The 27,986-nt window shown below is 37.3% G+C and overlaps 1 protein-coding gene across 1 annotated transcript in view; it reads right to left on the reverse strand.

The window, feature by feature from the left end:
• LOC141427272 (alkylglycerol monooxygenase-like) overlaps positions 1-27,986 on the reverse strand; it is a 46,135-nt gene that overhangs the window by 14,584 nt on the left and 3,565 nt on the right. The window contains exons 2-8 of the mRNA XM_074086560.1: positions 17,115-17,278; positions 10,825-10,952; positions 10,299-10,450; positions 7,675-7,778; positions 4,380-4,542; positions 2,744-2,895; positions 1,071-1,205 (exon numbers count right to left, since the gene is read on the reverse strand). Of these exons, the coding sequence (XP_073942661.1) occupies positions 1,071-1,205; positions 2,744-2,895; positions 4,380-4,542; positions 7,675-7,778; positions 10,299-10,450; positions 10,825-10,952; positions 17,115-17,258 (978 nt within the window). The 5' untranslated portion in view covers positions 17,259-17,278. The remainder of the gene's footprint in view (positions 1-1,070; positions 1,206-2,743; positions 2,896-4,379; positions 4,543-7,674; positions 7,779-10,298; positions 10,451-10,824; positions 10,953-17,114; positions 17,279-27,986) is intronic.

Consider the following 27,986-nt stretch of genomic DNA (forward strand, 5'->3'; position numbering starts at 1 on the left):
GACACGCTCCTCGCCAGTTTTTTAAAGACGTCCCTGATTTGGTCTCGAAACGTCCGCCTAGATCTACCCCTTCCAACACTATTCACACTCGCTTCATATACTTTTTTCGTCAATCGTTCTTCATTCATTCTCTCGACATGGCCAAACCATCTCAGCATACCTTTCTCAATTTTTGTCACTAAATCTTCTTTCAGACCACAACGTTTCCTTATCTCACTATTTCTTATCCTGTCACTCAGTTTAACTCCTATCATACTTCTTAACGCTCTCATCTCAACTGCATTTATTCTGCTTTCATGTTTCTTCTGCCATACCCAACTTTCACTTCCGTACATGAGTGTCGGAACCAACATCCCCCCATCGATAGGATCGATGGAGCTATACTTCCAAGAATTGAATTGACCCCTAATGTCATTGAACTCTTCATAGAGCAACAAAGGCGCACGTCAAACTAAGCCGTTGTAGGCCTTAAACAATCCAACCCTGACCCTTGAAACCTTTGTCAAAGTTTAACTTAGACATGTTCAAGCGACCAACTCTTAACGTAACGCCCGAGTGAATCTGAAGGTTTACATCTGTGGCCCACTGCGTAATCCCATTAAAATTATAAATGCGAAAGTTTTTGAGTGATCTCTATGCGTATTTTTTGTGAAAATATATTTTTAAAACTGGCTCTACGTTTTGTTACATGCTTTTGCTGGCGTGTACTTACTGTAGTTATACAAAATGCTAATAAATTGTGTCAATACTTTAAGAGACGTTTAGTATTAGATCAAAACAATAAATAGAAATTAACAAAACTTTTAAATGGGTTTTCCGTTTGCCGAACAAACTATTTTTTTTCCAAACATAATGTCCATTTATTATTATTTATTCTAACTAACAAGATGTTTCAGTCAGTGATACTTTCAGTCAAGTGACTGGCGGATTTAACTTTAATACTTAGTATTACACTAAAAAAATTAAGTATGGTTTGAAATCCCTTTTAGGGATAAGTTCACCTTTGTACATCTCTTTGTCTTGTTAACTGTTATTTTCATATCTTTATGTACAATTACAATACAACTTACGTCAACTTTGTCGGCCTCGTCTCCTAGTCTGGCTTGTCCAGGCTCCCAGCTCGGTCCCCAGAATATGGCCTTGACCTTATCGCCGTATGTTTCCAGACGACGAAATTTCTCAACTACGTAGCCTGTGTAGAACGCCTGCAAAAAAAAATAAGCTTCTGTAAAACATTTTTTGTCAGACTGTACTTGTATTAATTTCTTGAATTAGGCGTTACTTAGCGGAGGTTAATATCAATGAACTACACTGACGCGTTTCCAACTCAACCAGAGTTCATCCTCAAAGAAGGATAAGGAAAGAACGTGGTGGTGGTGGTATTGCGGAGTAGCAAGCAAAAATAATGCACATTATCCCACAAACGTAGATTTTTTTAAATTGATTGATTTTCAATTATGTTTCCATATTGATCGATGTTTTAAATGTACCGTATCAAAAAAGTGACATCATCGTGAATAAAAACTCCGGAGAGAAACCAAATCTACTAAGATACTCTCATCATCATCATCATCATCATCAGCCGGAAGACGTCCTCTGCTGAACAACGGCCTCCCCCTTAGAACGCCACAATAAACCACCACCACCGCTACCGCCACCGGAAGACGAAACGTTGGCAGGCCTCCCACCAGGTGGACTGACGACATCGTGAGAGTTGCGGGAAACCGGTGGATGCAAGTGGCGAGTTGTCGTTCATTGTGGCGTTCTAAGGGGGAGGCTTTTGTTCAGCAAAGATACTCTATCAAAACATTATTCAAATAACGAGCCTTAAAGATAAACGTTGTATTTTGGTAAATCTTACATAAACACATCCTAAATGTTTGTCAGCATAATTTACTTTACCATAGACCAACATATTTTGTACTCGTCTTGATACAGCCTCATTCTCATTTTCGATGTACAATTTCCTCAGAAACCGCATCCGATGCGTACCTGCCTCGAATAATATTGGCTCAACTGCCGTAGACTTGTTCTGTATTCAAGTTGACGAATCGTTTTATAATATCTACGTATAGTAAACATACTTTACTATACGTAGATCTTATAAATAATACTTTAATCTTTTATCGCGAAAAAGAGGCTTTAAGGTGTTGAAATAGGGGATGAAAGTTAATATGGTGGAAGTTCGTCGCTGTCGAAGATAAAACCATGAAACTTGGCATATAAGAAATAATAAGATATGTCGATATTGGTTTGAGCTTTTTTGTAAATTCGACCTGTAAGGGGATGAAATAGGGGATGAAACTTTCTATGGAAGATCGTCATTGTCGAAGATAAATCAATGGTTCTCTATGAAACTTGGCATTTGAATACTTATAAGAAATAAAAAGAATACGAAGTTTAGTGGTTCACGCAAGATAAACCTAGTATGTCATTAGATTTCATGAAAGAATAATATCTATGATTTTAAAATGGTTTCCTTTACGTAAGTTTACCTTATCATTTAGGTCAGAATTATGTTCGAAATACAACTTCTTCTACGTTATATTACTATTATAAACCTTCATCGAAAGCCTTTCTGATTTAGTTACTATACTACCGAATCAGAAAGCCATAAATAATTGAACTGTTTCTTTTCATATTATTACTGCTGTTTCTGCTTCACATGTATTTAAAAGTACACACTACGTAACACCTTATACCAACAAAACATTATTTCTACCTATTATATATTTTATCTCACCTGAAGATACATGGGGTTGAACGACGGTTGGTTATAGATGAGACCATACACGATCTGAACCTTATCCGTTTCTGGTCTGAATGTCCCAAACAACCTGTCCCAGATGATTAAGACACCTCCGTAGTTCACGTCCAAGCAGTACTTATTGCTACCTGTGAAAACAATATTTATTTTTGTATTTTTTATTTCGCACGTGGCACGGAATGCTGAGGACCTGGGTGCTATGCTGGGGTTATTTTTCTGGTTTTTCTGTGCATCTATAGTTCAGTTTGTATTTTCAATACAAATATTATTCCCTGTGTTAGTCCGTCAAAGTACTGTAGGTACTGCTACTAAAGGACCCCACGAGACAAGCTCTGTTTAGCCAGGCTCCTATTAATGAAAGATACAAGTGCTGCAATCCTACTTATATTATAAATGCGAAAGTTTGTGAGTGATTAGTGAGTGAGTATGTTTGTTGCTCCTTCACGCTGAAACGGCTGAACGGATTTGGACATCTGGAATAAAACATAGGCTACTTTTTATTCCGATATTCACACGGGATAGGGATAAAATCTCGAAACAACAACCGCTGGTCTTAGAGCCATGAAATTTGACATGATTGTTTTTAAAGTAACGTCTATGAAAACCATAATTTAATTTTCGGGAATTCCCTGGGGAATTTTTCAAAAATACCAAAAATTAATTCAGCTGCTGGATCTAATGATTTACGTGTGCAAAGTCGCGGGTAAACACAAGTTCTACATAATTGTCACTTTTTTGTATGAGAAACTTGACAATTATGTTAAAACTGTAGCACTTTTAACTTTTATAGGAACCTGGTCATAGGAAACCACTTTAATTGTATAACTTTTTGGTAAATAAACTGCTTTTATGGAGATCCCCAAATAGTACTTAGTAAAAGGCTTTCGGCAGTCAGAGTATCATATAATCATCTCGGCCTATTATACCCACTGCTAGGCATAGGGTGTCAACATGGCATTAGTAGCACAAAGGTTCCATCCTAATACGTGATAATAGTTTCTTCGATTTTATGTGCATTAAAATTACTAGATTTGTGTATTGTGAAAAAAATATTTTAGCTGTCGAGTTCATTGTTGATGTATACTTTTAACTCTTCTAAATGGTTCCAACGGAAGACCAGCGTCGGCCGCAAGGTTGACATCATGCTGAGTTGGGACCATTTCGTGACAAAATTTGTCTTGATTTCCTTTTTTCTTTTTCTTTGCTTTGTAAAATGTCACGAATAAATGTTCTCCTGTCTTTCTCTTCTTTAAAAACAATTGGGTAGACCAAAGTTCTTCTTCTTCTTCTTGCAGTGCATCTCCACTACTGGAGGTTGGCTGTCAGCTCCGCATATCTCTCCTTATCTCTTGCCAGAGAAAACAGTTCTTCCAAACTAGCTATACCGGTCCACTCTCTGATGTTTCGGAGCCACGATATCTTTCTCCTTCCAACGCGGCTTTTCCCCTCAATTTTTCCCGTCATTATTGTCTCGAGTAGATGATAACGCTCATGCCTTATTACATACCCTAGATAGGCTACCTATCCAAAGACCAAAGTTAGTCATTTTTGTTAACTCGTCTGCTTGAACGCCGTGAACATTTTTCTCCTGGTCTTTACCAGATTTACTTACCATGATGTACTCTGTGATGACTAGGTGTATTGAGGATGTATTCCAGAGGACCCAGGCTCTTGATGGCCTCAGTGTGGATCCAGAACATATAGAGGTAGCTGAACTGGTGATGCATCACGAACTGCGCTGGTGGAATTACCAGTGCCAGAGGGAGGTAGAAGATCTGTAACAACAATTAATGATCATCATCATCATCAGACGGAAGACGTCCACTGTTGAACAGAGGCCTCCCCGTTAGAACGCCACAATGAAGGACAAATCACCATTTGCATCCACTGATTGCTTGCAACTAGAGATGGGTAAATCCGGATCTGAAGATTCAAAATAGTCAGATCCTTAAGCGGATCCGGATCCCTTATCAACTCCTTTCAAATCTTATCGACTCTAAGGAGTTACTAACTCCGACCAACTTATTGGATCGAGAGACTCGCGATCGGCGATTCAGCACTCTCTTAAATTCACTTTTGTTCAATCATATCGGATCGGATCGGATATGTCCCGCTCACGCTAATAGAATTTATTAAGAGAGGAAGAGAGGTAGCATAATACGAATTTCAGAGCCGTAGCCGGTACGCCAGTAGTAAGGATATCCGAAGTGACTCAGATTCAAAAGAGTCATTAGGACGATTCGGTACTTCAGTACCTCGATACCGAACCATACCGGATCGGCCATAGACAAACTAATAATCACTTGAAAGAACCGGAGTCGATTAGTAGAGTTTGAAGTGGACATCGGAGTTGGATTTACTGAATCAGATCCCTTCTTGGAGTCAAGAACCCATGTCTACTTGCAATTCTCAAGATGTTAGGTTATCTAGTGGGAGGCCTGCCGACGCTCCGTATTACGGTTTGTGGTCGAAAATAATGATTATAGCAGTATTAAAATACTCCAAGTTGAATAGATTTAAACTGGGGTTTACTTCATTGTCAAAAGTGGTTGGCTATTTACAACTATTAGCTAGACTTCTCAAAATGAAAGTGGGTTCTAGTACTTGAAGGCGTTCTAGGCAAAGATGAAAAATAGAACTTAATTCAGAACATCCTCGTTTTTTATCAAGTCTGTCAATAAAAGAAGAGAGATTAAGAACAACGGAGCCTTAAGTCTGAAACACACAGAGAGCGGTGGCGGGGCGGTGCGGCGCGGAGGCGGAACCGGTTGTATTATTTGGGCTATCATGAAAGAGGGCACACAGAATACCGCACGGGAAATAAGCGTGGAGCGGTATTCTATGTGCCCTCATTCATGTTAGCTCGAATATTACAACCGGTACCGCTCCCGCGCCGCACCTCACCACTCCGCCTCTTTGTTTCTAGCTTTAGTCCATACAGGACGAAATTAAATACGATGATTTGAATTACAGAAAACAACACTTTGAAATCATTTTAAGTAAGAAACATTTTATGGAAGTCCTTGGGACTGGATCGGAAAAAATGCTTTTACTAAATCCTAAATTGAGTTGTCTTACGTCCTAAGTCAATTATGAATCGTGTTCCAAACTATACCTGCCGAAATATAAAGCAGCTTACAAAAGAAAGAAAATATGGACGAAGAAATAACGATGTATTTACTGAAATGTAACTAGTTATGTAACATGGAGCTATTATGAATAATAGGACGTCTAGAACGCTTCCATTAGTAATATTAACACAAGTGACATTGGGCTAGGTTAAAACTTGTATCCACTTGAACAGAAGCAGTAGACTAAATTTGATTATGTACCCTTTAGTCCTAGATAGTATTTGGTTGGATTTCGTATAATATAATAACCGCTCAAAGAACAAGTTCCTTAATAGAAATTTATTTTTTGATGCAGGTATAAAATAAAATAATAAATATCAGGACAATCGACACCAATTGACTTAGTCCCAAACTAAGCAAAGCTTGTACCTTTATATTTTGGCCGAGTGGCGCTTTGCCATCTCCTGTCGTCAGTGCTTCGTGACGCAATAACAACAGAAAAGACTAGTTCGTAGTCTGAGAGACGATAAAATAAACTAGATCCATTTTATTTGAGGCTAGCCATCATTACCAATGAAAGCTTTTACTAGACTAAACATACAAGACATTCTATTGAATTTAAGAATATGTCGCAGTGCTGACTTTGAGAAATAATTGACTTTAAGAAAGTTAATGATTATACCATGGACAGGGATATTTGGAAATAAGTCCGATCCGCATTGGCGATCCCTTCAAATAGCGGACCTACTGTGTTAAAAATAAAGTTGTGTTAAATACTTGTGATGTGTAGATATCATTTATTAATGTTGTAAATCTGTTTAAAAAAATATACCTCGTTGAGTTTCTTGCCGATTCTTCTCAACAGAGGTTTTTCCGAACCGGTGGTAGATTTTGTGACATTCATAAATGCTTGTTATAGCCTAAATTGAATAAAGATATTTTGACTTTGACTTTGACTTTGAAATGGTCACAATATCTATAGTATTCCCACGGGATCACGCTTTACATATATAAAATTGTAAAATAGTTATAACCGCTTAATAGAAACGTCTCAACTTTCGAAATTCGGTACACAGATAGTTTGAGTCCCGGGGAAAGACATAGGATAGTTTTTATCCCGGAAAATTTCATAGTTCCCACGGGATAGCGGTTAACGAATTCTACGCTGACGGAGTCGCGGGTAACAGGCTAGTACAGTCACCAGCATTAATATCTGCCACAGCGGAACGTGCAAAAATATCTGACACGTCCTTCCGGCCCTAGAAATAGAGTCATATCAGATATTGGTGCTGGTGACTGTACAGAGGTTTCAACCGGTGTGCCGCGTATATTTAACCCCCGACGCAAAAAGAGGGGTGTTATAAGTTTGACCGCTATGTGTGTGTGTGTCTGTCTGTGGCATCGTAGCTCTTAAACGGGTGGACCGATTTTAATGCGTTTTTTTTATTTGATAGCAGGTTTTCTAAAATCAGTTCAGCCGTTTTTGAGATATTGAACTTTGAAGTGACTAAGTCGAGGGTTTTTCAACTTTTTGTTGATTAGGTGATTTTATTTTAGGTGTGCTGCGATCGCCGCGAAGTGTATGCGATTCGTACAAAAGGTGTCAACGAGACCCTATTAATAAGCCTCCGCAGTCCGTTATGTTATAAATTATTATGGGTATACTGTACGGAACCCTCTAGGTACTCTACGCGGCAGTCCGACTCGCACTTGACTATTTACTACTGGTGTGCCGTAAAACTTTAATGAACGAATGTGCCGTTAAAACTAAGGTTGAAAACGCCTGGGCTAGTACAAATAGGTATGTATAAATAAATAAATATGTTTTGTACTCACAAAGCCACACCACCCTTGCAGCACGGATTGCCTGATACCAACACCCATGTTGAAGTCTTCAGACGTGTGGTGGACCTGGTGCTGGGCCCATAAGATGTGGACCTCTGGAACAAAATGATTCATCAAATTTAGGTTAAAACTAAATTTGAAATTTGGTGTGAAGCTCTTATAGCATAACCAATGAGGGCTATCGCGTATGAATTCGCCACTAGAGGCGCTAGTGTAGCGTGAGGTCTCTGAAATGTCAAATCTCATAGTTTTTGGGTGAGCTACGCGGGTTTATTTAAAATTAGAATAATTTTGTGAATATTTTGCAATATCTGAAATTAATTATGACAAATATGCGTTCCGGGGCAAGGAATGTCTGTGTTTTGAGACAGTTTTGTCTTTCCAAAATCTTTGTCCTCCCTTTTTTCCGAACAAAACGGGGACTATGCAACACTGTGGCATGCTCGATATTTTTATGGTACGGTTTTAAGGTGTATTAAAATATGATTTTAATCTAAACTTTGTTTTCACGCCCGTAATAACAAACTTTGAAAGCCAAACTTAAAAACCTCACGCGACAGTGCGCCATCTAGTGAGACAAAAAACTGTTTTAACCCCCGACGCAAAAAGAGGCGTGTTATAAGTTTGACCGCTATCTAACCCCCGCGCCCGACGCAAAAAGAGGATGTTATAAGTTTGACCGCTATGTGTGTCTGTATGTCTTTCATCAAAATCGGTTCAGCCGTTTTTGAGTTATTGAATTTTGAAGTGACAAAATCTTGGGTTTTCCAACTTTTTGTTGGTTAGGTTATTTATGTAGGTAATAATATTGGGTCTATATCGACTGGTAGAAAATTGTTAGTCATAATACTATTTGGCATAACTCTTTTTTTCTCTTAGAAACTATTTATTTTTCAGAAATCTAACATAACCTATAGAGTTTTACATAATGACCATTTAAAAAATTATGAAAAATGTACGGTTTCAGCAGGGATAAAAATTATGACTAACAATAATTATGACAAACATAACATTATGATTTATAAGATTATGGCAGTCGAAAGGTCCCCAATAAGATCCGTTAAACAATATGAACACTACCAAAATAGACTAGTCAACTTTGTATAAGTAATCAAACTACATTTAATTGTCAGAAATTACCTAATATTATTGTACAATCACACACACATTTCACTGAAAAATACCGAGAGCGAGGTCTGTTTCAAAGAAATGATAATCGTGCACAAAAGCGTGTAACTTTAAGTTAGATGAATTTGTCTGTTTTCTCTCAGAAATTTAATCTTGAAAGGCCGACCCGGATGCTTGCGAAGTCACTCAAAGATACTCACTTCAGATCACGCAACAAGCTCCAGGCTTCCATCTTCCGTGCCATTATTTAAAATTGTATGAAAAAGCGACTCCTTACGGAGCCTTTATGTTCAAAGGGTAATACTGTCAGAAGGACGTATCTTTGACTTCGTGTAATTTGATTTAGACCCAATGAAGTGACATGTAAAATACAGATCTTCTTTCATCTGTAGTGGTTATAAGTCTTCTTGGAGAAGGTTCTAAAGGGTTTTAGAATTATGTGCTATCAGTAGGTACTCAGGAATTTCAAAGGCTTTTTTTGATTAGTGATCTTAATTTATGATAGGTCAAGGCTTGCTAACTTCTACAGATAGAAAAGAAATGAATTGAATGAAGGGTTTTTTAGAGTTCCGTAGCCATAATGGCTAAAACGGAACCCTTGTAGTTTCGCCATGTCTCTGTCTGTCCGTCCGCGGCTTTGCTCAGGGACTATCAATACTAGAAAGCTGTAATTTTGCACGAATATAATATAAACTATATGCCGACAAAATGGTACAATAAAAAAATGAAAAAATATATTTTTTAGAGTACCTCCCATAGACGTAAAGTGGGGGTGTTTTTTTTTCTCATCCAACCTTGTAGTGTAGGATATCATTAGGTAGGTCTTTTAATTTATTAGGGGGTTGCTAAAACGATTTTTTGATTCAGTGATTTGTTTGCAAAATATTCAACTTTAAATTACAAATTTTCACTAAAATCGAGCTTCCCCCCCATCTTAAATTTAAACCGGTGGGAGAAAAAATTAAAAATAAATCAGTATGGTAGTAAGTATATCAAACTTACAAGGAAAATACGAAATACGAAATCCTTAGAAAAATATTACTTAATTTTTTCCCTATTTCGGGCGTGTCTGACACGCTCTTGGCCGGTTTTATAGTAGTTTAACTGACTGTTACATAATGAGACGCATTTAAACACGAGTGCATGCGGGTTTATGAAACGAGCCTATAGATTGGTTTCATAATAACATCAAATGAGTTTTTTAATGCATAATTATGTATAGTTATAATAAACTGCTTTATCTTCACACACTTCCCACTAATATTATAAATGCGAAAGTTTGTAAGTCTGTTTGTTTGTTACCTCATCACGTCTTAGCCACTGAACAGTTAGATGAATTCGGTAAACAGATAGTTTGAGTCCCGGAGAAACCCAATAGTTTACTTTTTATCGCGGAAAATTGCATAGTTCCCGCGGGATAGCGATAAACGAGTTCTACGCAGATGGAGTCGCGGTCAACAGCTAGTTTATTATAAAAATGTACTCACCATGGCATGCTCTATGCATCCAATAGTAGCAGAAATCAACTCCTAGAGCTGCCGCGTACCAGGTCACCAGGCTGTCCCAGGGTAGCTCTACTATTCTAAAATTGGTGTATATCCACGTGTAAAGGCAGGATTCTGCACCACGCCATAATATTCTGGGGACAAAGAATTAAAGTTTCACTATCATCCAGTCAAAGTCAATGTCAAATTGTACTCACACAAAAAGAGATTCACCATTATCAACATCATAACAATTATTGGACATACGTCTCCCCCATTAACCTCCAGTTACTTCGGTTGGAAACGGCCTGCATCCACCGTGAACCCGCATCTTATTGGTGAACGTCCACGCTGCGCTTGCTGATCCGCGGTCTCCATTCGAGTACTTTTCGGCCCCAACGGCCATCTGTTCTCCGTGCTTTATGGCCCGCCCATTGTCACTTCAACGAGCTAATTGCTTGGCTATGTCGGTGACCCTCGTTCTTCTGAGTATTACCTCATTTCTGATAGCATAGGTTTGTATAGATACCTGCCACATTCCTGTATGACTCCATGGGACACGCTGGTGATCCCATCATTCAGTCTGATCCCTGGTTTCCCCTCCAGCCGCAAGACTATGTGTTCTAACACCATGAAGACTAGGAAATATTGCCATGACTGAAAAGAAGAAAATATGTATTATAGGAAACTGTTATATATAGTGCGTACAATCGACATAAAAGTTCCTTGACGGTTACGAAGTTCAAATGAACGAACTTATTCCCTTCGGCATAGAGATGTGTGAAGATAGTTTTGAACACCACAACCACTCACTACTCGTATTCTATACTACGGGATCTTCACCGATCGAATTCTGAGTAGTCTCTCTTGTCTGTAGCAATAAGCGCGGACCACTGGCAATTTCTTTCCCACTTATCCAGAGTTCAAACAACTGCTTAGCAGTGCGGACAAAGTAGTTGGGATAACTGGGAACAGCCTGACTTCATATTGTTAGAGATTGTAAACATAATTGTGTCTAAATATGAAATGTGTTCTTTGGCTGTGTCCTAGCAACGCTGTTCTTCTTTACTTGATTCTATTTATTATATGCCTTGTCATGGTTGGTTTTCCTTAAAACTCTAACATGGTAGCAGATTGAACTTCTTATTTTAGCATTTGACAATGGGCTGGTATACGTCGTCACGTCACGGGCTCCCACTCCCGAACTTTGACGCGCTGCATCTTTGCCATTTTTAGTCTTATTGAAAAAATAACAAAAACGTATCCAATAATTTATGAAAAATTATCTCACGGGCACTATTCAATGCGGCCTCAATTTCACTTAAAACCTTTGTAAGATTACTAGCCTAGCAACACATATAAAAAACAAAGTAATCAATAAAATGAAACCATGTTGCAGATCCGCCGCAATATAGTGCAAGGTGTCAATGTAAATACGATCACATATCCAACATTGAGAAACCACAGTAATATGATACAAAACGGACTGACCTACGCACATAACTGTGCTTTAATTGCTGTATTTATGACAATAAAGAAAGACGATTTTCAAACAAGATTCTAACATCGTAAAAATGTAATAATGCTTTGCCAATGCATCCTATTGTAAGTGCCCAAAAATAATTTAATCCGCTTAATCGTCCGCGTAAAGTTGGTAATTTCTAAGAATTTTTCGGAACAAAAGAGAGCCTATAAACTAATTTATTGAATCAGGCGTTACTTTGCAGAGGTCCATATCAATGAACTATAAACAATTACTTTGCTCACCCGCGATAAACTTTGAAGGTTGCAGAGCAAACTTTGTTTATAGTTCATAGAGTCTTTTTATTTGGGTTTTTTAAATTAATATGATTTATAAATTTCATGACTAAGCCCAGCGGTTGAAATTTCAAGATTTTATCCCTATACCGTGGGAATATCGGAATAAAATTAGCTTATCTGTTATTCCAGACGTTCAGCTACGTACATACCAAATTTCATGACTCTTTGCCCAGTGGTTGCTATTTCGAGATTTTATCCCTATCCCGTGGGAATATCGGGATAAAAAGTGTCCTATATGTTAATCCAGGGTATATATTTTCGCGTTTATAATATTAGTGAGATGTTGTTTGTTATAAACAAATGGCTTCACGCACTTTCCGCGGAATGATTTTTTTTTCTCTCGCAAGTAAAGATACCTTATCAAATCTGATAGGTACTCGTATAGTGCGTCGAATCCGAGTCCATTGACTCGATTAAAGATGTGAGTTATCTGGTACAATATCATTTAATATGAGTGAGTCTCACGGTAGTTTCATGCTCGGATACATTTAGTAATAACTTTAAAAATGGTAGGTACTTTCCACATTGTTAAAGATACTTCGGTACACGTTTTAACATGCCATTTGGCTGTGCGTGATGTTAGTACAAAGTAGTTGTAACAGGTCACTGACCTTTGATCTTACGAGTTACGAGTACATGCTTTAGGCTACTGAAACTTTTCGCTAACAAACAGTCGTAACTGTGAATGTATTCGCTCCAATTTGAGTCGTAACATGCCGCGTTAAAGTTGAAATTAACAATGTTGTTCTTAGCTTTTAACGTCACATTTTCATGTATTTTTTCTTTTTGTTATGAAAAACACGTTTCTCTTAAGGAAGTTATCTTGACGAGTTTAGGGTTCCAATAGCATTGTGATTAGTGGATTCTTTTTTTTAGTGTTACTACGACACAAAATACTTATGGGTACCGTTAAAATCCCATAAAACACATGTTTTACATGGTTGTTCTTCGTATAACGTAAACCAATACCAGGTAATTTATCATATCTATCTTCTTCTTTATATATAAAAAAACTGGCCAAGAGCGTTATTTCGTATTGTGTACGGAATCTTCCAAGTTTAGGTTTTACCTTAGGCTGTTTTAGAGGGGGGGGGGGACGCTCGATTTTATGAAAATTTGCTCTTTAAAGTTGAATATTTCGCAAACCGATCACTGAATCGAAAAATCGTCTTGGCAACAAATGGTTTTAAAAGACCTACCAACGATACCCCACAGTAAAGGGTTATTCGAGAAAAACTAACACCGCCACTTTACGTCTATGGGAGGCGCCTGAGAGGATGCTTGTGCCCAGCACGGGATTGATAACAGTATTCATTTTGTATTCAAAGATTTTTAACACAAAGTAAAATTACAAATTCCTTCTTCCCCTCCAGTTTCAATTACAACGGATGTAGCCATGTCGAAACTTTGATTTGTAAATTAATTGAATCTGACAATTAACTCATATTAAATCGATCACGTCGTTAAAATATATTGGGTAACGAGATCGAAAGTGACCTGATTTAGAAAATGTAGTAATAAGACCTTGAAAGTAATATAAATTTAGAAGAGTCCTACTTAAGGTCGTGTATCTATGTGGATTTGTTTGCAACATCGAACTTATAAACAAAAGAGTTACTAGGTAATTTATTTATTATCTTTGTCTTACATCTGGTAGCATGGTGAACGATTGTGTTGTTCTGAAGATGAGCTCTAGTTGAGTTCGAAACGCGTCAGTGTAGTGTGGTTGTGGTGATAGATGGGTTTGTGTGATTTGTGTGTGTTCTTACAGTGTGGAAGTAGAGTACATATATACACATTTCTCGCATAAACGTTATAAGGTCGCGAGTGAACAAAGTAATTGTTTTAGACCATAGAGTGTTACTAGTAAATCCCTTGTATAACGTAGTGACGCCATAATTAATAAAATAAATGGGACACTTGACCCCAATTGACCCCCCAGAGTAAGCAAAGCTTGTATTATGGGTACCAGACAATAGATAAACATACTTGAATAGATAGATACTTAAATACATAATTAAACACCCAAGACTGGAGAAAAGACATTCATATTTTTCATACACATAATGCTCCGACCGGGAATCGAATTCAGGACCTCCAGCTTCGTAGTCAGGTTCTCTAACCACTGGACTGTCCAGCCGTCAAACATTTTGGTTACAAGCTTGACGGTTTAAATTTTAAACTTTAAAATAGCACACGACGTGGAAGTGACTCTTCATCTCCAACGAGTACTAAAGTGTCGCGTCAAAGTTGAAAGGTTATTTCAAAGAGAGATAAAACATGTAACATAATGGTTACGGAATTTAATTGCGTAGTTGAATTTTAATTCCGAAATTTTACATAAATCATGTAAGTATCTATTCACAAAAAATACGCTGAGATAGTTGATATACTCTCAGAGGCGTCTTTACCTATAGTGCAAGGTGTGCGTTGCACACGAGCGCAAGCGGTGTTAGGGGCGCCGGCCGCGGCACTTTGTACCTATTCCATTTTGACCGCGCGCTTCCTAGGTAGATGGTGCTAAAGTAATAATTGCACACGGGCGCTACATGGGCTAAAGACGCCGCTGTATACTCTGGAAATCTCTTACAATGGGGGCTATCGCGTGTGAATTCGCCGCTAGAGGCGCTAGTGTAGCGTGAGGTCTCCGAAATGTCAAATCTCATAGTTTTTGGGTGAGCTACGCGGGTTTATTTATAATTAGAATAAATTTGTGAATATTTTGCAATATCTGAAATTAATTATAGCAAATATGCGTTCCGGGGCAATGAATGTCTGTGTTTTTAGACAGTTTTGTCTTTCGGAAACCTTTGTCCTCCCTTTATTCCGAACAAAACGGGGACTATGCAACACTGTGGCATGCTCGATATTTTTATGGTACGGTTTTAAGGTGTATTAAATATGATTTTAATCTAAACTTTGTTTTCACGCCCGTAATAACAGACTTTGAAAGCCATACTTAAAAACCTCACGCTACAGTGCGCCATCTAGTGAGACAAAAAACGATAGCCCTCATTCAGTTCTAATTTATTCCTCTCATGCTTGGTTGCATTTTCATCTCACAAGACCTAAAATTCGAGTCTTAGACTAGGAAAATTAAAAGGAGCCGTTCTTTTGTGACCGAAATATCCTACTTTTATGAGGCATGCAATATGACTTGAATGGAACAAGCCCCGTCGTTGGAAATACTGTAAAAAGGTCCCATCTACCATCCAGCTAGCTATGAGTTCAGTCTTCAGTTAGGGGGAATATAGTTGATATTTCAATAAATTTTTAACTCTGTTGAATTCTTTTATTATGGAGCAGATATTCTTGAGCGTATCGCAATTTCATAAACGCATGTTGGAAGAAATTTGGAATGCTGGCCGGTAGAGCCGCAGGCGTTTAGGAGATTAAAAAGTAGCCAAGTGTGGTTCGGGCCACGCGCTGTCTACAGATAAAAAAATGTGTTGTTTTCCTTTTAAACATGTTTTAAATACTAATGCCAGTATCCAAGTTACATGTCTATCAATTAACTGAAAACCGCAACAGCCTTTTCTATTATTTTTTTAAGTTTATTGCATTTATTTCTCAATTCTTCGTTGTACGGAGTAATGATGAGCAAACGAACCTATAAGGCACCTCTACCCCTTGTTAGATCTGCTATGGCTAGGAAGTCTCCAGCCTACTCCCACCCTTACACTTACAACAGTGTGTGTAAGCAGTGTGATATTAAGTGTTTCTCAGTGTCTAAAGCGAAAAATGTTGTACAAAAATGGCTTTTAACCCTGTCGTATGGAGAAACGGAAAATTTGGTTGCCAATTGTGTGAGATAAATAACTTAAATACTCCAGGAACAAGTCAAAAATACAAGCGTGAAGACACACACGCACACACACGCACTCACACACACACACACACACACACACACACACACACACACACACACACACTCACGCGCACACACACGCACACAGCACACATACACACATAGTATAAACGTTAGTTTTACTTTTTTGCCGGTTGTTTTGTGTCAATTTTGTAATTTTTTATTATTATTATTATTATTTTTTCCTGCATGTTGTCGCTTAATTCTAAAGCTATACAAATCTGTTATTCGCACTCGCAGACGTCCAAGATACAGGCTCAGCCTAGTTTGGAGTCTGATAGATATGTTCTGTATTGTATCAAATATGTTTCTGTTAATAAAAATATTTGTATTTGTATTTGTATTTTCCAAAAACCTTATTTATTAAAAAAAACAATTGTTTTGGTAACAAAGTAGTTTTAATTAATTTCTAAGTCTACACTGCCTACTCGTAAATTGTACTTGTCGGTTACACTTTCGTCGTTTTTAGAAAAAAATAAAACCGACCGAAAAACGGCCAGTATTGTCTACATAGCATGCAACCTCGCTCAAAATTTTTTTCACTTCTCTTGCTCTTAAAATGTTACTTTAATTTCTGCTAATCGGGACTAAAGCTCCTTTTTATTCTCTAGGGATTAAAGTATTTTTTTTTACGTTGGAAACCCCTAAACAGCCAAGACGGTGTTTGTGAATGGAGGATTTTTAGGGCGTGGAAATAACCTCAAAATGACAACTGTGCAAAATTATTGAAAAAAACACGATTTAATTTCGTGAAACACAATTAATAATTAAGAATATAAATCTATTCAATTATATTAAGGATTAATAGTTTTAAAATAGTTTTAGGCGTCACTTCATAAACAATAAAAGAAAAGAAAAAACCGCTTAACAATTTTTTTCTCTATTTGAATTTTGAACAGATGGCCTGTCCATTAGTCGAGCGTACGTTTTTAAAAAGTAATATTGTAACTAAACAACCATAGTGCCATTCGAACTATAGCCACCCTCGCTCTGCTCGGGTGGCTAAACATCTCGTGTCATTATGGCTTGTTTTAGTCCCTTGTTGAACAATCTTCTTTTATAAAGGGTTAAAAAATGTTCACCTGTGAATGAATTAATGAGTAAATAACTATATTTATACTTATATATACCTGTATAAAGAAATTAGGAACGTCTTCTTTCTTCTTGAACATGTTTTCTTGCGGAGACATGATGTAGAATAGTCTTCCAACTCCTTTCAGGTGTGTCACCATTGCACTCTCCTCCATCGTCGCATTCGCATATGAGAAATCCATTATGCTAAGTATTTTTCTACCTGAAAAAGAAGAGTTTTTGCTAGTTACAGACATATTTGTGTGCTTAATAGAGTAAAACCGGTATAACCGATGTGGGTGTCAAGACCGCTAAGCTGACGTGGGACTGGGCTGGACATTGTCTGCCGCATGCATCCAGACCGATGGTCACGAATCGTTACCGAATGGGTTCCGAAGGATGGTCAAAGGAGGAGAGGCAGACCCAAGAGGAGATGGCGGGACGACCTGAGCGCTTTTCAGCTCGATTGGCAGGTGCATACTCATGATAGGGAAGAGCGGCGAAAGAAAGGGGAGGACTTTGCCCAGCAGTGGGACATTATTACAGGCTACATAAAAACACCGGCAGCGCTAACACCCTCGTGGCGACTGTCGCAAATAGAGTGGATGGCCCATTCGTACGGAGATGGAGCTCTAGGCATTTGCCAGTTAGGTAGTGTGTAAGTGTAGTTTGTATATTTGTTGATGTGTATATTTGTTCGTACTAACAAAGGCGATAAGGTTTCTCATTGTTACTAACTTGATATGGATAATCTCCGAAATAAAAGAATATTATTATTATTCGTTTCCGTTCCGTTTCCGTTCCGTTTCCGTTCTAGATCTCTTTGACAATAAACCACGTATTGGTTCGAAATATGTCGGCTATACATTACTAACCCGTGTATCGTATTTTAATAATTACACACGCGATTACGCCAACGCAATTTTTTGTACGTAAAAAAGTTACTAAAACAAGAACTCGTTACATAAATAATTAAACTACCAGCAATGACCAAAAATCCAACCAACAGCTTGCAAACCGTGACCTTTCTAGTACAGCTGTTCCTCTACTTAACGAAACCTAAGAGAGTTTTATCAGGGGTTCGTAGCGTAGGTTATCTATGAATAATTAATAATTATCCAATACTTTGTATGATTAATGATTGCGTCAGTATAGACACAGTACTCAGATTAAGATCAGTTGAAGCATTTCCTACTAGCATTTCTCCATAGTTTCGCCCGCATGTAATCATCATTATCATATCAGCCATGGAACGTCCACTGTTGGACATAGGCCTCCCCCATAGACTTCCAGTTGCCTCGGTTGGAAGCGGCTTGCATCCACCGTAAACACGAGACTTGGCCGCGCCGGCGCGGAGGCCCGCATGTAATGAAATTATTTATTTTGCTTTAGACATTTAGTAACAAGAGAGCGATAGAGAGAGCCGTGAGAATTGCTACATTTGGCCTGTGGTTATGTACGGCACCGAATCTTGGACCATAAAGGAAGTTGCCAGACGGCGCTTAGAAGCGTTTCAGATGTGGTGCTATAGTCGCATGCTTCGTATAAGTTGGACCCAGAAAGTAAGCAACGAAAAGGTGCTACAGCATGCTGGTATGACCCGGCAATTATTGCATACCGTCAAAAAGCGCAAAATCGAATATCTGGGGCACGTGTTGCGCCATGACAGGTATCTGCTGCTGCAACTAATATTGAAGGGCAATACAGGGGAAGCGGCGCCCTGGCAGGCGGAAGAAATCATGGCTGCGGAAAATTAGGGAGTGGACCGGGATCAGCAGTGCTGAGCAACTGTTCCGGATGGCTCAAGATAGGGGAAATTTTCAGAGCTAACGGCCAACCTCCAGTAATGGAGTGGCACTTTCAGAAGAAGAAGAAGTGAGAGTTGCGGGCAAAAGTGGAATAAATGTGGCGAGTTGTCATTCATTGTAGCTTTCTAAGGGGGTCCTTTATTCAGCAGTGGACTGGATGATTGTAACAAGTTTTTTTTTAAATAGTGCTTATGTCCAGTCACACATCTAAAATCCCAAATAAATCCAAATATCTCCATCTGTTTTAACGTTAAAGACCAATAAACACTCACAAACTTTCGCATTTATAAATATTCGTCATCATCATCATCATAATTGCCGTAGGATGTCCACTGTTGGACAAAAGCCCTCCCCTATAGAGCTCCAGTTGCTTCGGTTGGAAGCGGTCAGCATCCACCGTGAACGTGGCTATAACCAGGTCATTTGTCCATCTCGTTGATCATCCGTTCACGCTGCGTTTGCCGTTCCGCAGTCTATTTTAGAACGTTTCACTTCCCTAGGACCGTCTGTTCTCCGAGCTATATGGCCTGCCAATTCAACAAGCCATTCGCTTGGCTATTTCAGTGACCCTCCTTCTTCTACGCATCTCCTTTCCTCATTTTTTATTCGATCCCTTAGTGAAACCCTGAGTGTAGCTCTCTCCATAGCTTGCTGAGCAACTCTGAGCCTATTTATAAAGCCCATAGAGAAGCACTACGTCTCGTCATGTTATAATGTAAGTAAAATTAAAACGTAATGTTAACTTCTAGGCGTTTTTCTCGCAGTTTCTAAATACATATCGTGTAATGCCCGATAAGAAGTTGGGTCACTTTTTTGTACAATTGTTTATATTTTGAATTTCTATGTCCCAAGGCTACACGTGTATTAATATTATCTGTACGAGTATATATAATTATGTTTAGAGTTGAAACTGTCGTTTACAACTAATTTAAACGAGCCTGATAAGGACGGTAGTAAGAATTTATGAACGTGTGTGGTATTTTGTACTTTAATTTATTATAGCCCTTATTTGGGTTTTTGCTCATGCAAACCATTGGATCTGGTAGTCAATTGAAAATTCGCGACCTCACTAAAATCTCTGTAAGAATTCCCAGTCCATTCATAAGAGCTCTCTAATTCTGAGAGGAGGGCTGTGCACAGCAATGGGACGTATATAGGCTGAGATGATGATGATGAATTTCGAAGAATCACATCATGGCCAGCACTACGTTGCCTAAGGGCCAGTGCAGACGGACTGCATTCCAACTGCAACGTAACTGCAACTGCCGGCTGCCCATACATTTTGCACAGCCATTCCATTGCAGTCGGCACAACTGCACGCAAACTGCACGCTGGCTGCGATGGGAATATATGGACAGTTGACAGTTGCACTTACATTGCAGCACCTTAAATTTTTCTGAAAAATTTAAATGGTCATCCTATTAAAAACTATAGGTTAGGTTAGGTCTGTTTTATAACAATTCTGAAAAATCATTGGATTCAGATAAAAAAAAGTTATGACAAACGATCAACAAACCTTGCATTCGGCCTTCAATAAGCATGCAAGCCGATTCGGACCCGTTATTCCAGAGATCAAACTATATTCATACCAATCTCAAACACACTAACACACGCACACACAATACTCACAAACTTTCATATTTATAATTTTAGTAGGACTAGCTACGCATAATTGATACATCAACTGTTTAAATATAATTTATATAGACCACACGTGTAAAAACTTTTACTAAAGGCTGAGCTATTTGAAAGTTCAGCAGACTTTTTAATGTTTATTAATAAACAACTGCAAATAGTGGACGTGTGAACATGCCTAAACTGTGTGCTGCCAACTGTCTAAATATTATAATTTTAGCAGTCTAAATGAAGTGTTGTAACTAGGAGATAAAGAAGAGACATTCACATTCACAAAGACAACAAAATTAAAAATTACAATAGACAACAAAAACAAAAAACTACGATATAACTTGGTTTTTTTTTCAATGAATTGAGTGCTGTCATGTGAGGGTCCATAATATAATGAATTTATATAAAAAAAACATCATAGTATGCAAATATGAGACCTAAGAGCACGGTAAAATAAACTACATATAAGATGACGCTGTAAAAAAAAGAAACGATGAAATAATAATTGGATGTGACAGTTCTGGTTGTAGCAGGAAACCAATTTTCTGACGTACATTTAATAGAGATTCATAACCGTAACAGAACTTTGCCTCAGTCAAGCCGTCTTAAAATTAAGAAGTTAACACCATGTCTCGAAAAAATAGGTGTATTTATATTTAAAGTGAATGGAACTTTTTTATCTGACTTCGTGAACTATTAAAAAAACTAATAACTGGCCGCAATGGAGTGCATGATAACCTTCTTTGACCTTAGATACAGCATAATCAATGAATATGATACAAAAGAGGAAATTCAGCTATCCAGTCATATTTGCCGCACGTTGTAAATTTTTATGTGTCGTTTGACAAAGACTTTATTTTGCAACACAAGAACAAAGAAATTAAACAGCTTTCCCGTCAATTTTCACGAAGCAATAATATGACTCTTTATTGAATACCACATAATAAACAGTTCAAAAGATTTGAAAATTAAAAAAATATTGATCAATGCGTGGCATTATCGTTCAAAGCCGATCGATTGATTTTAAAAATCTAAAACTTAATCGCGCTTATTGACACTTAAAAAATATGTACTTTTATTTTTTTTATTTTTATCATTGTAGATGTTTAACCGACTTCAAAAAAGAGGAGGTCCTATTTTCGACTATATGTACTTTTTATTATACATTGCTAATACTTAAATTATGAACTGGTGGGTACTTTATATTACAATAATGAACTTTATGACGTAGATAATAAGTCTTAATTGATAAGCAACGTAATGTTTGTGTAATTAATTATCCTTAAAGTACATAGAAAAAATAAAGGTAACTTAAATCAGTTATTTTTAAAGGACCTCCCTTAGACCCCTCTTTTTCCTTTAGGTGAGGTTCCTAAGATGCTAGCAGCGTTTCCACTCTGAATTGCTAAGCTAATTCTATGTCCGAGGAAGCTGCATGGGGGCTCTTCCTTCGGTCCCCTGTGAGGTCCACTAACCACTTTATTATTTCCTTATAAAGCATCAAACCGCTGGGACCCAATAGGAATATATAAAATTATCTGCAAGTAGTTTTATTGTTTGCTAAATGTTGCCGAAATAAAAAATCCCTGGGAATCAAATCAAATCAAATTTAAAGTCCTGGGGAATTTTTTTTATTCTTAAAACATTATTCTTTATTAAAATACCCTTCGAGAATAATTTACTGAAATCATTCAGACGAGTGAACAATAGTTGAAAATAAAAATGAAAATGAAAAATGATTTATTCGTTCACTTAGTACTAATTTTACAATGTGCTGGTGTCCCCTTTTTAGTTATTTAAAAAACCGACCAAGTGCGTCGAGTCACACGAAGTGTTGAGTTCTGTAGTAATCATATTATATGCTTTAATAATAATGGTGCCCTTTTGTATCTGTCTACAATTATTAATGGCGGCATCAATTTTATTTTTAACTTTCAGTTTTAGTTGTATTGTACCTACTTTAGTCTTCAAAAATGTTTGAATTTTAAATCAAGGGTATTGATTTTTTTCTTAACAAAGTGTGAAGAATAGGGTCGAAAAAAGTGCGCGCTGGGATCATTGATCATGCCCGATTGTTTGCACAAGGTTACTGGGAGCCAACCGTCGCAAGGTAACCAAAATCTACATCCGTAGCGCGAACATTCTCCTCTTTAATGTTTCGAATTTACGAACTTCACAACTGAAGTCTATGTTAAAGTAAAAAAGCGTGACAAAAATACACAGAATTCGAGTGAATAATTATGCGTTCCGAGGTCCTACCATGAATTCTGAATGCAAAACTGCCGAAAGCAACGACCGAACTCTTGTGAAAATTTTAGGGAAAAAGCTACAGCCTGTACAAAGCCCTTGTATTATTTTTGTCCGACTTTAAAAAAGGATAGGTTCTTATTTTGATTGGTACCCTCAGAACTATAATGTGTTAATGAATCACTTTGAATTTTTTTTCGTTGGAATAGTATACAAGTGGTTTGAAAAAATATCAGGAATGTTCTAGTTGATGGTTAGGATAGTTTGACTGCACACCTCTGAGAAGTTTTTTTGGGTTTTCATATAATTGTAATTGATAACTACATAAACCTAAATAAACAAAAGGCGAAATATCATTAGCTAGTTCAATATCACTGTGGTATGGAATACGGTATAATTGTAATACAAATCTGTTATAAACTAAACAAAAAAAATGTTAATAATGCCCAACACATATGTTGTTGTTGTAATAACAACGCCTAATAAAACCTAATAATAATAAAAAACGTTTTAGTTAGTTAAGTTAAAAAAATAGCTCTATCTATCGGAGGATATTTTTTTCATTGTCTAGGGGTTTTGCCGTTGTACAAGTATGTTAAACAATTTAACCAGAAAACGAAATATGAGAGGTACCTATCTATTGTTGGATTAACGATTACAGCGCAAATCTGGATATTTATTTTGACCAACAAAAGAATAACATGACTTGGCGTACAAATTCTAATACAAATACTAATCTCTTCTTCTCAGTCGGACACTCTTGTTAGAGTGGTCGTAGTTGCGCAGACGAGGTACACGGAGAGATGTTCGGTGGGTCGTAGACTTATTCGAGGACAGCCCTCTTAGCAATGTGCTTCCATTTCTGCCGGTTAGAGGCGTTGCGAGTACACTGGACCATGGTGGACTCAGTAACTTTTTTAATCAGGTCAGTCCAGCGAGTTGGTGATCGGCTGCGTGCCCTCTTGCGTTCCGCCTGACCCTGAACCACCAATCTCTCCATTGAGTTTATATTCCTGGAGATGTGACCAACTGCAGTATTCGTAATTGCACAGTCAACGAAAGCTGGTGTTTAATATGAAGCTCTTTGAGGATAGAAACATTGGCACGAAATGCCGACCACGGGATCTTTAAGAGACGCCTCCAGCACCAAAAAAACCGCCGCTCTAATGCGTCGATTTTACGGCGATCCTGCAGTCTCAGAGACCAAGTTTCTAATACAAATACTAAAAGAGCGTTACTTTCCCCGTTTTACAAATTCATTCATAAACATCGAAGAAATTTGTAACTCATCGAAAGATTCCAAATAAACTGTGGTGTGAATACGCTGATTGGAAACTTCGGGCGTGAATCCGGCCAAAGTTGAAACTCGAAAATAACTGCGGACCGAAAATAACTCGGAAAGAGTTTTTTTTCCGATCATGGAGAATTTACCTTCGGAATTGAAACTGAATGTATTATGAATAAAGATGACTTCTAAGTCGCTACTTTTTCGAGTGGCCATGGTGGTCGAAAATTCCTCAAAGAATTTAACATTACTCCTCATCATCTAAATTAAGATTGGTTTTTTGGAGTCTTTTTATGTATTTTTTATTTCAACTCCAAATTTGTTACTTTTACGGTCATCCCGTGAAATCCAACGAAAATTCAAACTGAAACATGAATGCACAGAAAAAGAGACCAGCGCTCCTGTCCACCTCCTCCTGTCAAGTGGTGGTGTAGGGGTATGGCACGCTGCACGGAATGCTGAAGACCTGGGTTCGATCCCCAGCGCTGGTCTCTTCTTCTGGGTTTTTTCTGTGCATCCATGTTTCAGTTTGGATTTTTCGTTAAAATATCATTTACTTACTAAAACTCAGCTTAATCTGTTAAGACATTATAGGAACAGATACAGAACTAAAGTCATCGACATAGCTCACCGGATAAGCAAACTGAAGTGGCAGTGGGCCGGCCATATCAGTCGAAGAACCGATAACCGCTGGGGCAAACGAGTTCTTGAGTGGAGACCGCGAATCGGCAAGCGTGGCGTAGGACGCCCTCAGACTAGGTGGAGCGATGATCTTCGCAGGTTAGCTGGCAAGAACTGGATGAGACTGGCCGAGGATCGTGCTCAGTGGCGTGCAACTGGAGAGGCTTATGTCCAGCAGTGGACTAAGATAGGCCGATGATGAGGAACAGATAACCATTGAGGGATAAAAGTCCTCGACTCACGACCACGTACTGAAAGACGAAGCGTTGGCAGACCTTTCACTAGGTACACTGACGATATCGAAAGAGTTGCGGGAAATCGGTGGATCCAAGTGGCAAATTGTCGTTCATTATGGCGTTCTAAGGGGAAGGCCTTTTTTTGCAGTGGGCATCTTTTGGCTGATGATGATGATGTTATTAGATGCAATAGTTGAAGAACAAACATCAAATCTTCACAAATGTTCTCATTCAGGTACGAGTATAATATTAGTGTGATACTGAGCTTCAATCTTTTATTGTTAGTGGGCTTTAAATAACGACGAAAACTTCGTAAATAATAAAATAAATTATGTTCACGATTTTGTAGGCATCCTTAATTAGTTGTCAACGCAACTTGAAATATGATAACAACAATGTTTACGTAATGAACAACGATACAGCACATAATTGATAACTTGACCTCAAGCAGAGACATTAGTTATATTTAATAACTATTTTAAATGCATTGACTTCCTTTTAAGTTGCTGAGATATGCACTTTTACTATACGTTTTGTTCATAAAATTGACCATGTTTTTAAGAGCGTTTATACCTGCTGAGCTGGCAACTTTGCAGTTTTGTTAGTTTTTCTCGATTATTCCATAAAAAATGAATGAAAATTAAAAATGTTGTATGATTCTTAATATGTAAGTTAATGTGTCTACTCCAATAATTATTCGTTATTGACTTTTATTTTCTTTAAACCTCAATAAACATTAATTCGTTTTTAAAGAATATAAAAGTCTATCCCGCATAATTATTGGAGTAGACACATTAACTTACATATTAAGAAGTGTTCTATCAGACAACATTTTTAATTTTCATTCAATTTTCATGGAATAATCGAGAAAAACTAACAAAAATGCAACGTTGCCAGCTCAGCAGGTATAAACGCTCTTAAACACAAGCTTGAAAAAAACTAGAGTAATTAATTATATTAAAGCCCGTGGTTTCACACTTGTAAACCTACAACTACGAGTACCATTCGTAATTAAATTGAAATGCCAATGAATTATCAGCTGAAATTTTATATGAATTAAATTTCCTCAAAATTCCGGCATGCCTAAAAAAATTCCTCAAATTTTCTCGCTCGGTTATTTAATGTAAAATCAAGAGTGATTATTTTAAGCTTTCTTGGTTTTCATTCATAGTTTATTAGCCCCGTTTATGGTAGGATTTAACTATAATAACTATTTGTTTTTCGTATAAAATATAGCCCATGTCACACGGTCTGTAATAACAAATCTATTAACAGACAAGTAAGTAGCCTACGCGCTATGATGGAACACGTAAATACAAACATTCATACTTACAAAGCCCTTCCTTTTTACCCTTGACGGGTATAAAAAACAACGCGATATTAATGAAATCTACTGCAAATGTGCAACGATTCATCACGCATGACTCAGTTGTAGATAAATTAGATAATACATTGCATGTTTTACGAGTAACAAAAAAATTAACGTTAAACATAGCCGTTAATGTAACAGGTTTGGCAAGTGCTTCCGTACTCACAGGTTCAAGTTTGTGAATGGATCAAGTGTGAATGTTGTTTTATTCATTCCACGTTTTCTACAGACGACCTCCGTTTATTAATGATACGAGTATTGCTTTAGTAAACGTAATTAGTTTGTCGCAAACGTTCTCACGACTTGGATAAAAAAAAATTATACAGACAAAAATATTTGTTCGAAAAGTTGATCGAGAAAGGTTAAAAATCATTTTTGCCATGAAATGAAGAAAACATTTAACGATTATGGAATATTGATTATTTATTATGTGCAAAATACATGTCATCAAAAAAAAACTACATACGCTTGCCGTTAAAACTCTCTTAGTGTACCTAATTGTTCTGAATTGATTATTATCATATGGGTCATCGATAAAAAACCTAAAATAAAAATTTACAGAAAATTCTTTCAATCCATCTTTATTTAGTTTTTATTTTTATTAGGAATAACTATTTAAGGAAATTAAGATTGGTTTTTTGGAGTCTTTTTGTATTATATTCCGTAAAATCCACATCGAAAATACAAACTGAAACATGGATGAAAATATAAACTGAAAACCAGAAAAAGAGACCAGCGCTGGGAATCGAATCCAGGTTCTCAGCATTCCGTGCTGCGTGCTATACCACTACACCACCACTGTACAGGAGTTTTTCTGGTTTTTCTGTGAATCCATGTTTCAGTTTTATTATCGATGTATTTAAGGCAAGTAAAAGCAAAATAATTACAGTAATCAAAGAAGTCAGAACGAAAATCACCACTTTCTGTTAAGTTTTTACTATCTTATGTGTAAAATATTATATGATGCCATCATTGTTTAATCGAATAAAACAAACAAGGACGGCATCAAAATTACGTGACACATTAAATAGCATAAACTTAATAGATATTTGGATGACATAGAATCTCAGAACTTTTGTAAATTTGTAATGGCGTCAACAAACAAATTATTCCGGTTAGCCATAAATATCATTCTGTCTCTACTTCTCCGATAAAAAAGACAGAGATTGTAAATCGCATTCGGTTCATCGTTTTACTTTTCGATCGACTGGTTTAAAAGACCTTGCTCGTACCTTGTACCCTCCTTAATTACTTATTAAACGTTTATTGTGTACCACGTTTAAATGTGGTGTATTTCCTTAATTGAACCTTTGAAGAGTGTTGTCGTTAAGATTATACCTTTAGGTTCTTGTAGTATTTTCCGGGTTTATATGAGCACTTGTACATCTTGTACATAGTTAAAAGGATACAAGTTAAAAGGATCCTTGACCTTAAGTACCTATCCTCGTTCTCGATATATAAACCAAATTGATGATGCTGCTTGCGAAAATGAGAAATGCGAAACAGTATGCTTTATTGTATTGGCGATAATTGAATCAATGACGAGAAATAGTGAAATTTAGCAGTGTCTTTTATATGCTGGCAATCCCCATTGTCACATGTGGAGAAATGCTATTAAGTAACAGTGATATTATTATCCCAAAGCGATTACAGGGCAAGGGAAGTATCTCCGTTTCAGC

Source organism: Choristoneura fumiferana, chromosome 4 (genome assembly GCF_025370935.1).
Source record: "Choristoneura fumiferana chromosome 4, NRCan_CFum_1, whole genome shotgun sequence".
In the NCBI taxonomy this organism is placed as follows: domain Eukaryota; kingdom Metazoa; phylum Arthropoda; class Insecta; order Lepidoptera; family Tortricidae; genus Choristoneura; species Choristoneura fumiferana.